The sequence below is a fragment of the Protomyctophum bolini genome (genome assembly GCF_963924005.1).
Source record: "Protomyctophum bolini genome assembly, chromosome: 12".
NCBI lineage: Eukaryota > Metazoa > Chordata > Actinopteri > Myctophiformes > Myctophidae > Protomyctophum > Protomyctophum bolini.
In genome coordinates, this window is record NC_137873.1 from 34534681 (window position 1) to 34551339 (window position 16659).

At 42.5% G+C, this 16659-nt stretch overlaps 3 protein-coding genes and 1 long non-coding RNA gene across 4 annotated transcripts in view; all 4 read right to left on the minus strand.

The window, feature by feature from the left end:
- The window catches only part of LOC308325602, a 276903-nt gene that overhangs the window by 228998 nt on the left and 31246 nt on the right, over positions 1-16659 (minus strand). The gene's annotated exons all lie outside the window — the stretch shown is intronic.
- Positions 4079-5599, minus strand: LOC308325026 (7-alpha-hydroxycholest-4-en-3-one 12-alpha-hydroxylase-like; the record flags this gene model as incomplete). The annotated part of the gene is made up of 1 exon (XM_080777404.1): positions 4079-5599. The coding sequence occupies exon 1, from the start codon at positions 5594-5596 to the stop codon at positions 4079-4081; it is 1518 nt and encodes a 505-aa protein (XP_080633530.1). The 5' UTR covers positions 5597-5599.
- LOC308325024 (5-beta-cholestane-3-alpha,7-alpha-diol 12-alpha-hydroxylase-like) lies at positions 9638-11158 on the minus strand (the record flags this gene model as incomplete). Its single annotated transcript, XM_080777402.1, has 1 exon — positions 9638-11158. One exon carries the CDS (start codon positions 11156-11158, stop codon positions 9638-9640), a length of 1521 nt encoding a protein of 506 aa, XP_080633528.1.
- Positions 13741-15261, minus strand: LOC308325080 (5-beta-cholestane-3-alpha,7-alpha-diol 12-alpha-hydroxylase-like; the record flags this gene model as incomplete). Its single annotated transcript, XM_080777487.1, has 1 exon — positions 13741-15261. The coding sequence occupies one exon, from the start codon at positions 15259-15261 to the stop codon at positions 13741-13743; it is 1521 nt and encodes a 506-aa protein (XP_080633613.1).

Genomic DNA, 16659 nt, shown 5'->3' on the forward strand with positions numbered 1-16659 from the left:
ACTGTATGTTTAATATTATGTTGAGAAATAGGAGAAAATGACAAAACTATTCTTTGACCTGTTGAGTCGGAAGGCGATTTAGTTAGGAGACCGGTTCTATCCAACTGATTAACTCTGGACTTACAAGAGGAGTGATAGCTTGAGTATAGTGAAGATAGTTATTTCTATACGGTACACAGTTGTCTGTCTGTTTAGATTTATTAATGACATATTTTTAGTTTTTAATAATTAATAATACCTTCTATGAACTTTTCACCTCGAAGCTAGTCCTAGTCCATTCATTGTAGGCTCTACAGAGCCGAACCGACTTTTATTCGGCTCTAAAATAGGAGTATGAATCGGCCCTAAGAATGACACTGTTTCAGGACTATAGCTTCGAGGGAAAAGTTCATAGAAGGTAGGTTTAAAAACAAAAAAGATCTCATTAATAAATCTAAACCAACATTTTATGTAAGCCTTGAAAGGATTATATATTATATATAAAGTCTTCCTCAAATTTTCCCATGAACAGATTTGCATTGTTTGGAGAGAATGGGCTGCCCAAGGTAAACTACATTATCAAATTTAAAATAATTCTTAGTAAGAACCTCGTTAGCTAAGTCCATGACCAAATCAGTGGTCAAGTGCCTGGTCGTCTCTTGACTGCATATAATATCAAAGGGCTTTTAATTATCCCTTGTTTATGAGGTACATTTGTGTACAGACTATAGTTACATCCATAGCGTAGTATCCATAGTAAAATATCTGAGTCCGTTATGTCCTTGATAGAATTTAACTTATTCCGAAAATCGGTGGTGTCTCTCAAATAAGAGGGCAGTTTAAAATAAATACCAGTCTTTACATTTTGGGCGGGAACCCCTTTTGGTGTTTTAAGCATTATGTTATACTTTAGCTATTGAAAAATAGCAGATCTACAAGCTTGTAGGTCTGCTATTTTTGAAATATCATGAAAATGTAGTGCAAATCTTTGAATATATTTTCTTTCAGAGCGAAGGTTTTTAACTCAAATCTTTGCTTCTGGTCCATGGAACAACATATTTTCAGATGGGGGTCGGCAGCCAATTTCATATATTTTTGGGGGTCCTTGACATGAAAATGTTTGAAAACCACCAACATAGGTTTTTTTTTTTAAACTGTCAGAATTTAGAAGACATTTGTAGAATCGTCCTCAGGTCGAAATGGGTTCATATGAAAATCGACATACTGAGAGAGAGGTTCAGTCTGTTAGAGAACCATTACCCGCCACTATGGGGCGCCCTGGAACAGGTACTGTACAACTCTTGTGAATTGTAGGCAGAGTGTAAAGTAGAGTAGACAGGGTGTTCATACCATGAATTTGTACTCTTCTTTAGAAATAAGTTGATCAGACAAAGCTTTATCTAATGTACTTTTAATTTAATAGTAGGATAATAATCTGCTAACGTTGTCTTTTTATTTGTGTGTATGGGATTCTTTGTCCTGTAGGACTAGAGCACCTCCTTTATCAGCTCTACTACGGATAACTATAGACTGATCATTAGACAGTTCTTTCGAAGCATTTTGGATCCATTTCTTAAATACTGTATTTCCTAAAGGAATTGGTGTTAAACTGTTTACGATTATCCTTTTTGTAATGTTCTGTGAGTTGAAATGAGACATATGCATGTTCACCATTATGTAAGCCTTTTTAATAATGAGGCGGCTATACTATACGGCTGTATAGTCCTTTTTAATTTAACACTGAACAATTCTGACACTGACGAAGGCCTGCGCGCCGTAACACGTTTGATCTGGATTGACTACTGTTGCAGATCCTCAACATTATTAAACAAGACTCTTACTATGACTGAGAGTGCACCCAGCACATGCCTGAACCTTTAAAAGACTGAGTTGAGCGAGCCTTTTCCCTTGAAGTGAACGCCAAATGTGATGGCCTCATCACATTTTTGATGACCTCTTCACATTTGTGATGACAGCTATGGCCGTTTTTAGCCCTCAGGAGTGTTTGTGCAAAACGAATGCTTGGTATGGATTCAGAATCATGAAAACCCCATAGTTGGACCCGTCACATGCTACTTAAACCATAATGAAATTTGGAAAATGTTGCCTTTATAGGTTGTCTATGGTGTGGTCACATATAGGCCTACAGTAACTGGCACTAAGCTAATGATTTGGAAGAGTCATCATACCAAAATATAAACTAGAGACATGTAGGGAAAGTATATGAAATTGTTTTTTACGGTCACCTTAGGTGTTACCAATTCATTGAAATATCAGTGTTGACCCATGCACTAAGAGCACTGTGCCGGATTTTTATTCATTAATATTTCTTCATGAACATATTCCATTCCCGTAATTTATCCAAACCTTTAACTTTTACCACTGGTGGTCCAGGGATCACCAGTTGAAAACCCCCTGAATATAGTATGTTGGATATAACCTGGATTATCAAGCTTAATTTATGGTGTTGCTTGTGTGACCAGGACACTTAAGCCCGGATAACCTTGAGTTTAATATAATGCACAATACACCTGAATATCCAGCCACAGGTTTAAATAAAGGGGCGCAGAGAGGGGGCAGAATCCTTACTTTAATCACTTAAAAAAGGAAGGGTCATCAGGCTAGAAATGTATTTGAACCGATTTTAAAAGGGGATGACTACAACAGAAACTAGGTTAAATGTCACTATAGCTTCATAATATTACCGGTACAGTCAAGGGTGCAGTGGTGTCCACACAGGAGGAAGCCAGGGAGTGAGGGAGGTGAGGGGAAATGTAATAGTTTCACCTCCACCAAACAAGTGCACAGTGCAGTCACTGTAGAGCACAAAAATATGGTTAAAATACACAAAAAGTTAGAAAAAGAGTTAACATGCCCTTAACCTAATGACAAAACCTTGAATATTCATTCAAGGTTCAATCTGTTCATTGTTGCAGATTTAGGAATCGTAAAAACTAAAAACAGAATACCAGTCCATAAATGAAACAGCATGATAACTATTTTGTACCATTTACACTTTACAGCATTGTATGAATGTATGGCAATTGGCAAGTTTCAAACTGTGGAAAAAAAGAGCACCATGTGACTGTTTGTATCCAATTCCATTATTATATTGGCAATGAGCATAATACTGTATAAACAAGTAGTTGATAAATATTAGAAATAATGTCCAAGAGGGATAATCACTCGCATCTCGAGGGGGAAAAGAAAAATCACACCCGTGTAAAGTGAGGGGCGCTAATATATTCATTCTAACTCATGTTGATTAGTAGCCCCTCTCGGAACCCCCTTGGTTAAGCTCTTTTCATCGCTTAATAGGGTCCCTTTGTATTTCATCCACTCTCTATGGTAGACAGATGTACATACCCTCCGTTCATGCCGTGCTGCGCTCCGCTTAAGTGGTGGTGAGATGTTTCAGAGCAGCCAAAACTGGAAAAAAAAAGGAAAAAAAAGATTAAAAATACTTAACGGCTCCCATGTTTCCGTTGTCTCGTATAGCAGTTTTATGAATCTTTGAAACATCTCACCACCACTTAAGCGGAGCACAGCATGGCATGAACGGAGGGTATGTACATCTGTGTACCATAGAGAGTGGAAGAAATACAAAGGGACCCTACGGCTACGAGGAAGCGATGAAAAGAGCTTAACCGAGGGGGTCCCTAGAGGGGCTAGTTGATTAGGTGATGTAATGGCTATCTAAAACAAACGGTGCCAAAACAAACATTAAATGCCATTAACAATAAAGAGACAATATGACGTCATGAGGGACAATATGACGTACATTTTCCATTCATTGTCAATGGCGTTTTTAAATCGAACATTGAACTAAAAACAAACATTAAACCTGTATATACACCCTCAAAAGTCCATGTACAATGATGAAGAAAGGCAGTCTGTACACGGCCTATAGCTTCCAGTAGAAAGGTTTATTCAAGGGGGGGGGGGGATGCAAGTTTATTAATATTAAAATGTACAAACAATGTTGTTTATCAAAATACATATATAGTTATACGAAAAGCCAGTACTGCAATCAATCTCACATGATTCATTTTATCAATCAAACCTGAAATGAGAGATGGCACTTTTGTGATTTATAGGATTAGAATCTGAGCCTGTACCTGAACTGAATGTCTCTGCTAGGGTGAGCGGCTCCAAAACCCCCTCGTTTGATGTCAATACCAGGCATCTCCTCATCTGGCTTTATCAGCTCCAAGTCAAAGTATATCAACATGAGGAAAATGAACTGCTTCAGCTCATTGGTGGCAAATATTCGCCCAGGACACATGCTGACCCCAGCTCCCCACGGCAAGTTATAATACTTCAGCTTCTTCCCTGCTTTGTAAAAATCTGTTTTCCTGCTTCCATCTGGGTTTAGAAAGCGGTCGTATTTGAATGAAAGGGGCTCAGGGTATACCTCTGGGTCTGTCTGAACAGCTGTGTAAGGGAAAACAGCCACTCTGTCACCCTCACGAATGGCGTACTCGCGTCCATCTGCCATCTTCAGGGTCATGTCCTGAAGCACAGCTCTGAGTAGTAGAGGTGTGCCAGACAGTCGGAGGGTCTCCTCCACGGCACTGTCCAGGACTGGTGTTCTCATCAGCATGTCTTGGGTCAGGTCGATGAGAAGGTCTTCGCGCTTTACTTCTTGCCCAGTTTCTCGCAGAACCTCCTTTACCTCTGCCTTGACGGCCTTCATGGCCTCGGGATGCTTCATGAGGTAGAGGAGCAGCCAAAAGGCACTCGGTCCTGTGTTGACCTGGGATAACAAGAGGACGACCATGAACCGGTCTTGCATAGATTCCTTCATCCCATGCTCCTCCCTCAGTTGTTTATGTCCCCGCACCCAGCCGCTGATATTGTCCTTAGCCTTGAGTTTCTGCACAGACAGAGTACTCCTGAACAGTTCTAACAGCCTCTCTGCCTCCCTCTTCTCACCAGGTGACAGCCCGCCAAAGAACAGTTTGGGAAAGAGCTGGTCATATTTGCGAAACTCATAAAACAGAGCATTGGATTCGAGTCTGTCTATCTCTTTGGCTTTCTCCAAGCCCCCTGGCCCCTGGGGGGTCTCGTTGCCAAACAGAGCAAGGTATCCAGCCCTAAAGACGATGTTATAGCTGTACATGAATAGTCCATCCTCCACCCAGTCTTTTTGCTCATCACCAAGGCTATGCAGCATTAGGTCCTGCAAATTACTCATCATGGCTTGTGTGATTACCGACAATCCATCCCCCATTAGGTACTTGCTGTGGGGAAAGTTCTGCTCATACTCAGTTGATTCATATCCAAACATTCCGTATAACAACTGGCTAACATATCTTTTAAAGTCTAGTTTTGTGCGGGCCTCCTTAAAAACAGCCCCAAAGGACAGGGGGTCCATGAGAAACGTGTAGTAAAACCCTCCCAGCTGTACCGTGAAAATGTCACCATACTCCTGCTTCATCCTCTCCAGAAACGTTGCCATGTCCCTGCGAAACTCTAGGGCATGGCCCAGCCAGGGGATAGGTCCCCTAGCCAAAGGTGGCTCTCCCGGGCGCCGCTGACGGAATGCCCCTAGATAATACAACCCTCCGAGTAGACAGGCCAGCAAAGCAAACAGGATCGACAGCAGGACGCCCATGACACTCTCTTCTTGCAACAGTGCAAACAACATGGTCTGATCAGGTCAGGCTCAACTTTCATGTGTGGGGAAAAAACTAACTGTGCTCCTCTCCCTTGTGATTTCCAGTAATTAAGAACCAGCTAGCTTTTAGGCTTATAGTTTTACACAGGTGTTTTCAATACTCTTGTTGATTAGTGATTACACCTCTAGTCAGGTTCAAGGAAGCTTTGAGAAGGAAAGGACATGGTCATGTGACAGGGCTGCGCCATGACACTTTCATGGATGCTTTCATGGGAGCCAAACTACACCTGGAAGTTGCAGAATGTCAATGAGAGCTCAGTGACCAGCTCATGAACAAACACTATTTCTGAATGACTGAGACCTTTTGTAAAGTAATCGCTTCTGGAAAATAACTGAAGACATGTAACACATTATTGTCTCCACCAGGCCAAAGGCATGGGGAGAGAGTATGTTTTGCACTCCGTCCGTGTGTGTGTGCCTCACTGCCTTCACTGTGCAACATTCAAAGCATAGTTTGTGCACTATTGCAAGAAACTAGGGGGTTTTCATGGTTCTGAATCCATTCCAAGCATTAGTTTTGCACGAAAAACACTCCTTGGCCTAAATTCGGCCATATTAGGTACTTGCCCACATTTGTGATGACGGCTATGGATGTTTTTTTGCCCAAGGACTGTTTTTCGTGTAAAACTAAGGGCCGATTCATACTCCTATTTTAGAGCCGAATAAAAGTCGGTTCGGCGCTGTAGAGCCTACAATTTGACGTCATTTGAGGTTCGGGGGGGCGGGTACCGTCCTAAAGTCGGCTCTTCGGTGCTACTGAAAATTTCTGACGAGCCAATTTACAATTTACAATTTAGGCATTTAGCAGACGCTCTTAATCCAGAGCGACTTACATTAAGCAAGAACAAAAGCATGGGAATACATCACATAAAGACATTTATCATGAAACATGCGTAGCTAAGAAAGTAACAGTGGAATATCTATAATGAAACTATACATATAAGCTATACATCTATACTACTATGCTACACATATGTACTATGACGTGCTATGACTACTAGAATTGCTATCTAAGGGGGTGGGGTAAGTGCTATGGGCCATGATGGAGTCTGAAAAGGTGGGTTTTCAGACTACGGCGGAAGATTGGGAGTGATGCTGCAGTTCTGACTGCAATGGGAAGTGCATTCCACAGTTTTGGAGCCAGAAGGGAGAAGAGTTTGGGACGTGTGGAGCGTTGTCCCGGCGTTTTTAGTGAGGGTACTTCCAGCTTCCCTGCGTTGGCTGATCTGAGTGAGCGGGAGGGTTTGTAGGGTTCGATCATACTTGCAAGATATGGGGGAGCCATACCTTTGGTTGCTTTGAATGCCAGCATCAGGGTTTTGTATTCTGTGCGGGCAGCGACCGGGAGCCAGTGGAGGGAGCGGAGCAGGGGGGAGACATGTGAGAATTTTGGCTGGTTGAAGACCAAGCGAGCTGCAGCATTTTGGATCAGCTGGAGAGGCTTAAGTGCACATGCTGGTAGGCCAGTAAGGAGGGAGTTACAATAGTCAAGTTTTGACAAGACTGTTGTCTGGATTAGGAGCTGGGCTGATTCCTGGGTGAGGAACGGTCTAATTCGTCGTATGTTATAGAGTGTGAACCTACAGGATCGAGTGACAGCTGTGATGTGAGTTTTGAACGAGAGCTGACTGTCCAGGACAACACCAAGATTCCTGGCTGTTGGGACAGACGTTACCAGGGCGTTGTCTATGGAGATAGTTAGCTCCCGCATAGGGCAGGACTTAGCTGGGAAGAAGAGAAGCTCAGTCTTGTCTGGGTTCAGTTTGAGGTGGTTGGAGGACATCCACTGTGAGATGTCAGCCAGGCATGCGGTGATGCGCTCTTCCACCTGAGTGGCAGAGGGGGGGAAGGATAGAAACAGTTGTGTGTCATCGGCGTAGCAGTGATAGGATATATTGTGAGCAGAGATGATAGTGCCAAGGGATTTAGTGTACAGTGAGAAAAGGAGGGGACCAAGAACCGATCCCTGTGGGACCCCAGTTTGGAGGGTTCGGGGGGATGATAACAGACCTTTCCAGGTCTGTTATCATCCCCCCTAATGATCCCCCCGAAATCATTTCGGCACTACAGCGCCGAAACAGGAGTATGAATCGGCCCTAATGCTTTGAATGGATTCAGAATCATGAAAAACCCCTAGTTTGGCACGTCACATGCTTGAAATTTGGAAAATGCTGCCTTATATAGGTTGTATATGGTGTGGTCACGTAACTGGCGATAACTGGCACTAAGCTACTGATTTGGAAGAGTCATCATACCAAAATATAAACTAGAGACATGTAGGAATACAAAAATATAAACATTTTACGGACTTAGGACAATGGTACCGATTCATGAAAATAGCAGTGTGCAGGATTTTTCTTCATGAATATTTATTCATGAACATATTCCATGCCCGTGGCCTACTTGAACTTTCACCATAGTCCGGCAGTTAGGGTTCAGAAATGTGATATATAGTCTTTTTTATTGGCCTAAAATGTTGTCTATATACACATGAATCCACTTGCTGACTGGCTGTTGGTATTAAACAATTTTGCTTTACAGGGGTGACCCAACCATTAACATTCTACTGTATATAAGGCAACAATTTCAAACTTTCCTTATGCTTTAAGTAGCATGTGGATTCATTAATGTATTGTATATAGACGATATTTTAGGCCAATAAAAAAGGCCTATAGTATGTTGGATCTAACCCGGATTCTCAAGCTTAATCTATGGTGTTGCTTGTGTGACCAGGGCGGCAGCCGGCAGGGCACTTAGGCCCTGAAACAGAATACCAGAGTATACGCCACCCTGGGACTTTCACCCAGAGAATATAATATAATGCACAATACACCTGAATACCCAGCCACAGGTTTAAATAAAGAGGAGCAGAGACGTGTTTTTCCCAGTACAAAAATATAATACTTTATTTAGGCTCAGGGCAGAATACTTTACTTTAATCACTTACAAAAGGAAGGGTCATCATCAGGTTAGAAATGTATTTGAACAACCTATTTTAAAGGGGAGGACTACAAAATGTATCAGAAACTAGGTTAAAATGTCATCAGTCACTATAGCTTCATAATATTACCTGTACACTCAGGGGTGCAGTGATGTCCACACAGGAGGAAGCCAGGGAGTGAGGGAAAATGTAATAGTTTCACCACCACCACCAAACGGAACGCACAGTCACACTTCATTCACACTCACTGTAAAGCACAAAATAAAAATACACAAAAAGTTAGAAAAAGAGTTAACATGCACTAACCCCAATGACAAAACCTTGAATGATTACTGTTGCAGATTTACAGATTTAGGAATCGTAAAAACAGAATACCATAAATGAAACAGAATGATAACTATTTTGTACCATTTTGAGCATTGTATGATTGTATAATATCATGGCAAGTGCAAAGTGCAATAACTGTGAAAACAAAAAGCAGCGTAACTTTACAACCCATAGAATCACTTTACAGACATTAAAAACACTTGACCAAAAGCCCAATTATTATTTACCACCATTGCCATATGGTTCAAAAGTACAGCTCATTTCATTTTGACAGCTTCAGACATTTAGCAGATGCTTGTCTCATTTGTAAGATCTTAAATGGACTTGCACCTCCACCACTGAAACAGTTCATAGATGTGCAATGTTTTATTGCACAGGGGACAATTGTCCCTGTCAAATACATTTATATTGGCAATGGGCATAATATCGTATAAACAAAAATGGAGTTGATATATATATATATAAGTCCAAGAGGGATAAGCACTCAGAGGAAAATAAATCCACGTACAATGATGAAGAAGGTACACAAGGTCTATAGCTTCCAGTAGAAAAGTTTATTAATATTATAAATAATGTACAAACAATGTTGTTCATCAAGACACAGATTACAGTTAATAAGAAAAGCCAGTACAGATCATCATTCTCACATGATTCATTTTATCAAGCAAAAGTGAACAATGAGAGATATGGCACTTTTGTGATTTATAGGATTAGAATCTGAGCCTGTGCCTGAACTGAATGTCTCTGCTAGGGTGAGCGACTCCAAAACCCCATCGTTTGATGTCAATATCAGGCATCTCCTCATCTGGCTTTTTCAGCTCCAAGTCAAAGTATATCAACATGAGGAAAATGAACTGCTTCAGCTCATTGGTGGCAAATAATCGCCCAGGACACATGGTGACCCCACCTCCCCACGGCATGTTATAATACTTCAGCTTCTTCCCTGCTTTGTAAAAATCTGTTTTCCTGCTCCCATCTGGGTTTAGAAAGCGGTCGTATTTGAATGAAAGGGGCTCGGGGTGTACCTCTGGGTCTGTCTGAACAGCTGTGTAAGGGAAAAGAGCCACTCTGTCACCCTCACGAATGGCGTACTCGCGTCCATCCGCCATCTTCAGGGTCATTTCCTGAAGCACAGCTCTGTGTAGTAGAGGTGCGGCAGACAGTCGGAGGGTCTCCTCCATGGCACTGTCCAGGACTGGTGTTCTCATCAGCATGTCTTGGGTCAGGTCGATGAGAGGACCACCGCGCTTTACTTCTTGCCCAGTTTTCCGTAGAACCTCTTCTACCTCTGCCTTGACGGCCTTCATGGCCTCGGGATGCTTCATGAGGTAGCAGAGCAGCCAAAAGGCACTGGGTCCTGTGTTGCTCTGGGATGCCCACAAGATGATGAACATGAACCGGTCTTGCATAGACTCCTTCATCCCATGCTCCTCCCTCAGCTGTTGCTGGTCCCACACCCAGCTGCTGATATTGTCCTTAGCCTTGACCTTCTGCACCGACAGAGTACTCCTGAACAGTCCTAACAGCCTCTCTGCCTCCCTCTTCTCACCAGGTGACAGCCCGCCAAAGAGCATTTTGGGAAAGAGCTGGTCATATTTGCGAAACTCATAAAACAGAGCATTGGATTCGAGTCTGTCTATCTCTTTGGCTTTCTCCAAGCCCCCTGGCCCCTGGGGGGTCTCGTTGCCAAACAGAGCAAGGTATCCAGCCCTAAAGACGATGTTATAGCTGTACATAAATAGTCCACCCTCCACCCAGTAATTTTGCTCATCACCAAGGCTATGTAGCATTAGGTCCTGCAAATTACTCATCATGGCTTGTGTCATTACCGACAATCCATCCCCCATTAGGTACTTGCTGTGGGGAAAGGTCTGTTCAGACTCAATTGATTCATATCCAAACATTCTGTATAACGCCTGGATAATATATATTTTAAAGTCTAGTTTTGTGCGGGCTTCCTTTAAAACAGCCCCAAAGGACAGGGGGTCCATGAGAAACGTGTAGTAAAACCCTCCCAGCTGTACCGTGAAAATGTCCCCATACTCCTGCTTCATCCTCTCCAGAAACGTTGCCATGTCCCTGCGAAACTCTAGGGCATGGCCCAGCCAGGGGATAGGTCCCCTAGCCAAAGGTGGCTCTCCCGGGCGCCGCTGACGGAATGCCCCTAGATAATACAACCCTCCGAGTAGACAGGCCAGCAAAGCAAACAGGATCGACAGCAGGACGCCCATGACACTCTCTTCTTGCAACAGTGCAAACAACATGGTCTGATCAGGTCAGGCTCAACTTTCATGTGTGGGGGAAAAACTAACTGTGCTCCTCTCCCTTGTGATTTCCAGTAATTAAGAACCAGCTAGCTTTTAGGCTTATAGTTTTACACAGGTGTTTTCAATACTCTTGTTGATTAGTGATTACACCTCTAGTCAGGTTCAAGGAAGCTTTGAGAAGGAAAGGACATGGTCATGTGACAGGGCTGCGCCATGACACTTTCATGGATGCTTTCATGGGAGCCAAACTACACCTGGAAGTTGCAGAATGTCAATGAGAGCTCAGTGACCAGCTCATGAACAAACACTATTTCTGAATGACTGAGACCTTTTGTAAAGTAATCGCTTCTGGAAAATAACTGAAGACATGTAACACATTATTGTCTCCACCAGGCCAAAGGCATGGGGAGAGAGTATGTTTTGAACTCCGTCCGTGTGTGTGTGTGCCTCACTGCCTTCACTGTGCAACATTCAAAGCATAGTTTGTGCACTATTGCAAGAAACTAGGGGGTTTTCATGGTTCTGAATCCATTCCAAGCATTAGTTTTGCACGAAAAACACTCCTTGGCCTAAATTCGGCCATATTAGGTACTTGCCCACATTTGTGATGACGGCTATGGATGTTTTTTTGCCCAAGGACTGTTTTTTGTGTAAAACTAATGCTTTGAATGGATTCAGAATCATGAAAAATCCCTAGTTTGGCACGTCACATGCTTGAAATTTGAAAAATGTTGCCTTATATAGGTTGTCTATGGTGTGGTCACATAACTGGCGATAACTGGCACTAAGCTACTGATTTGGAAGAGTCATCATACCAAAATATAAACTAGAGACATGTAGGAATACAAAAATATAAACATTTTACGGACTTAGGACAATGGTACCGATTCATGAAAATAGCAGTGTGCAGGATTTTTCTTCATGAATATTTATTCATGAACATATTCCATGCCCGTGGCCTACTTGAACTTTTACCATAGTCCGGCAGTTAGGGTTCAGAAATGTGATATATAGTCTTTTTTATTGGCCTAAAATATTGTCTATATACACATGAATCCACTTGCTGACTGGCTGTTGGTATTAAACAATTTTGCTTTACAGGGGTGACCCAACCATTAACATTCTACTGTATATAAGGCAACAATTTCAAACTTTCCTTATGCTTTAAGTAGCATGTGGATTCATTAATGTATTGTATATAGACGATATTTTAGGCCAATAAAAAAGGCCTATAGTATGTTGGATCTAACCCGGATTCTCAAGCTTAATTTATGGTGTTGCTTGTGTGACCAGGGCGGCAGCCGGCAGGGCACTTAGGCCCTGAAACAGAATACCAGAGTATACACCACCCTGGGACTTTCACCCAGAGAATATAATATAATGCACAATACACCTGAATACCCAGCCACAGGTTTAAATAAAGAGGAGCAGAGACGTGTTTTTCCCAGTACAAAAATATAATACTGTATTTAGGCTCAGGGCAGAATACTTTACTTTAATCACTTACAAAAGGAAGGGTCATCATCAGGTTAGAAATGTATTTGAACAACCTATTTTAAAGGGGATGACTACAAAATGTATCAGAAACTAGGTTAAAATGTCATCAGTCACTATAGCTTCATAATATTACCGGTACACTCAGGGGTGCAGTGATGTCCACACAGGAGGAAGCCAGGGAGTGAGGGAGGTGAGGGGAAATGTAATAGTTTCACCACCACCACCAAACGGAGCGCACAGTCACACTTCATTCACACTCACTGTAAAGCACAAAATAAAAATACACAAAAAGTTAGAAAAAGAGTTAACATGCACTAACCCCAATGACAAAACCTTGAATGATTACTGTTGCAGATTTACAGATTTAGGAATCGTAAAAACAGAATACCATAAATGAAACAGCATGATAACTATTTTGTACCATTTTGAGCATTGTATGATTGTATAATATCATGGCAAGTGCAAAGTGCAATAACTGTGAAAACAAAAAGCAGCGTAACTTTACAACCCATAGAATCACTTTACAGACATTAAAAACACTTGACCAAAAGCCCAATTATTATTTACCACCATTGCCATATGGTTCAAAAGTACAGCTCATTTCATTTTGACAGCTTCAGACATTTAGCAGATGCTTGTCTCATTTGTAAGATCTTAAATGGACTTGCACCTCCACCACTGAAACAGTTCATAGATGTGCAATGTTTTATTGCACAGGGGACAATTGTCCCTGTCAAATACATTTATATTGGCAATGGGCATAATATCGTAAAAAATAAATGGAGTTGATATATATATATATAAGTCCAAGAGGGATAAGCACTCAGAGGAAAATAAATCCACGTACAATGATGAAGAAGGTACACAAGGTCTATAGCTTCCAGTAGAAAAGTTTATTAATATTATAAATAATGTACAAACAATGTTGTTCATCAAGACACAGATTACAGTTAATAAGAAAAGCCAGTACAGATCATCATTCTCACATGATTCATTTTATCAAGCAAAAGTGAACAATGAGAGATATGGCACTTTTGTGATTTATAGGATTAGAATCTGAGCCTGTGCCTGAACTGAATGTCTCTGCTAGGGTGAGCGACTCCAAAACCCCATCGTTTGATGTCAATATCAGGCATCTCCTCATCTGGCTTTTTCAGCTCCAAGTCAAAGTATATCAACATGAGGAAAATGAACTGCTTCAGCTCATTGGTGGCAAATAATCGCCCAGGACACATGGTGACCCCACCTCCCCACGGCATGTTATAATACTTCAGCTTCTTCCCTGCTTTGTAAAAATCTGTTTTCCTGCTCCCATCTGGGTTTAGAAAGCGGTCGTATTTGAATGAAAGGGGCTCGGGGTGTACCTCTGGGTCTGTCTGAACAGCTGTGTAAGGGAAAAGAGCCACTCTGTCACCCTCACGAATGGCGTACTCGCGTCCATCCGCCATCTTCAGGGTCATTTCCTGAAGCACAGCTCTGTGTAGTAGAGGTGCGGCAGACAGTCGGAGGGTCTCCTCCATGGCACTGTCCAGGACTGGTGTTCTCATCAGCATGTCTTGGGTCAGGTCGATGAGAGGACCACCGCGCTTTACTTCTTGCCCAGTTTTCCGTAGAACCTCCTCTACCTCTGCCTTGATGGCCTTCATGGCCTCGGGATGCTTCATGAGGTAGCAGAGCAGCCAAAAGGCACTGGGTCCTGTGTTGCTCTGGGATGCCCACAAGATGATGAACATGAACCGGTCTTGCATAGACTCCTTCATCCCATGCTCCTCCCTCAGCTGTTGCTGGTCCCACACCCAGCTGCTGATATTGTCCTTAGCCTTGACCTTCTGCACCGACAGAGTACTCCTGAACAGTCCTAACAGCCTCTCTGCCTCCCTCTTCTCACCAGGTGACAGCCCGCCAAAGAGCATTTTGGGAAAGAGCTGGTCATATTTGCGAAACTCATAAAACAGAGCATTGGATTCGAGTCTGTCTATCTCTTTGGCTTTCTCCAAGCCCCCTGGCCCCTGGGGGGTCTCGTTGCCAAACAGAGCAAGGTATCCAGCCCTAAAGACGATGTTATAGCTGTACATAAATAGTCCACCCTCCACCCAGTCATTTTGCTCATCACCAAGGCTATGTAGCATTAGGTCCTGCAAATTACTCATCATGGCTTGTGTCATTACCGACAATCCATCCCCCATTAGGTACTTGCTGTGGGGAAAGGTCTGTTCAGACTCAATTGATTCATATCCAAACATTCTGTATAACGCCTGGATAATATATATTTTAAAGTCTAGTTTTGTGCGGGCTTCCTTTAAAACAGCCCCAAAGGACAGGGGGTCCATGAGAAACGTGTAGTAAAACCCTCCCAGCTGTACCGTGAAAATGTCCCCATACTCCTGCTTCATCCTCTCCAGAAACGTTGCCATGTCCCTGCGAAACTCTAGGGCATGGCCCAGCCAGGGGATAGGTCCCCTAGCCAAAGGTGGCTCTCCCGGGCGCCGCTGACGGAATGCCCCTAGATAATACAACCCTCCGAGTAGACAGGCCAGCAAAGCAAACAGGATCGACAGCAGGACGCCCATGACACTCTCTTCTTGCAACAGTGCAAACAACATGGTCTGATCAGGTCAGGCTCAACTTTCATGTGTGGGGGAAAAACTAACTGTGCTCCTCTCCCTTGTGATTTCCAGTAATTAAGAACCAGCTAGCTTTTAGGCTTATAGTTTTACACAGGTGTTTTCAATACTCTTGTTGATTAGTGATTACACCTCTAGTCAGGTTCAAGGAAGCTTTGAGAAGGAAAGGACATGGTCATGTGACAGGGCTGCGCCATGACACTTTCATGGATGCTTTCATGGGAGCCAAACTACACCTGGAAGTTGCAGAATGTCAATGAGAGCTCAGTGACCAGCTCATGAACAAACACTATTTCTGAATGACTGAGACCTTTTGTAAAGTAATCGCTTCTGGAAAATAACTGAAGACATGTAACACATTATTGTCTCCACCAGGCCAAAGGCATGGGGAGAGAGTATGTTTTGAACTCCGTCCGTGTGTGTGTGTGCCTCACTGCCTTCACTGTGCAACATTCAAAGCATAGTTTGTGCACTATTGCAAGAAACTAGGGGGTTTTCATGGTTCTGAATCCATTCCAAGCATTAGTTTTGCACGAAAAACACTCCTTGGCCTAAATTCGGCCATATTAGGTACTTGCCCACATTTGTGATGACGGCTATGGATGTTTTTTTGCCCAAGGACTGTTTTTTGTGTAAAACTAATGCTTTGAATGGATTCAGAATCATGAAAAATCCCTAGTTTGGCACGTCACATGCTTGAAATTTGAAAAATGTTGCCTTATATAGGTTGTCTATGGTGTGGTCACATAACTGGCGATAACTGGCACTAAGCTACTGATTTGGAAGAGTCATCATACCAAAATATAAACTAGAGACATGTAGGAATACAAAAATATAAACATTTTACGGACTTAGGACAATGGTACCGATTCATGAAAATAGCAGTGTGCAGGATTTTTCTTCATGAATATTTATTCATGAACATATTCCATGCCCGTGGCCTACTTGAACTTTTACCATAGTCCGGCAGTTAGGGTTCAGAAATGTGATATATAGTCTTTTTTATTGGCCTAAAATATTGTCTATATACACATGAATCCACTTGCTGACTGGCTGTTGGTATTAAACAATTTTGCTTTACAGGGGTGACCCAACCATTATCATTCTACTGTATATAAGGCAACAATTTCAAACTTTCCTTATGCTTTAAGTAGCATGTGGATTCATTAATGTATTGTATATAGACGATATTTTAGGCCAATAAAAAAGGCCTATAGTATGTTGGATCTAACCCGGATTCTCAAGCTTAATTTATGGTGTTGCTTGTGTGACCAGGGCGGCAGCCGGCAGGGCACTTAGGCCCTGAAACAGAATACCAGAGTATACGCCACCCTGGGACTTTCA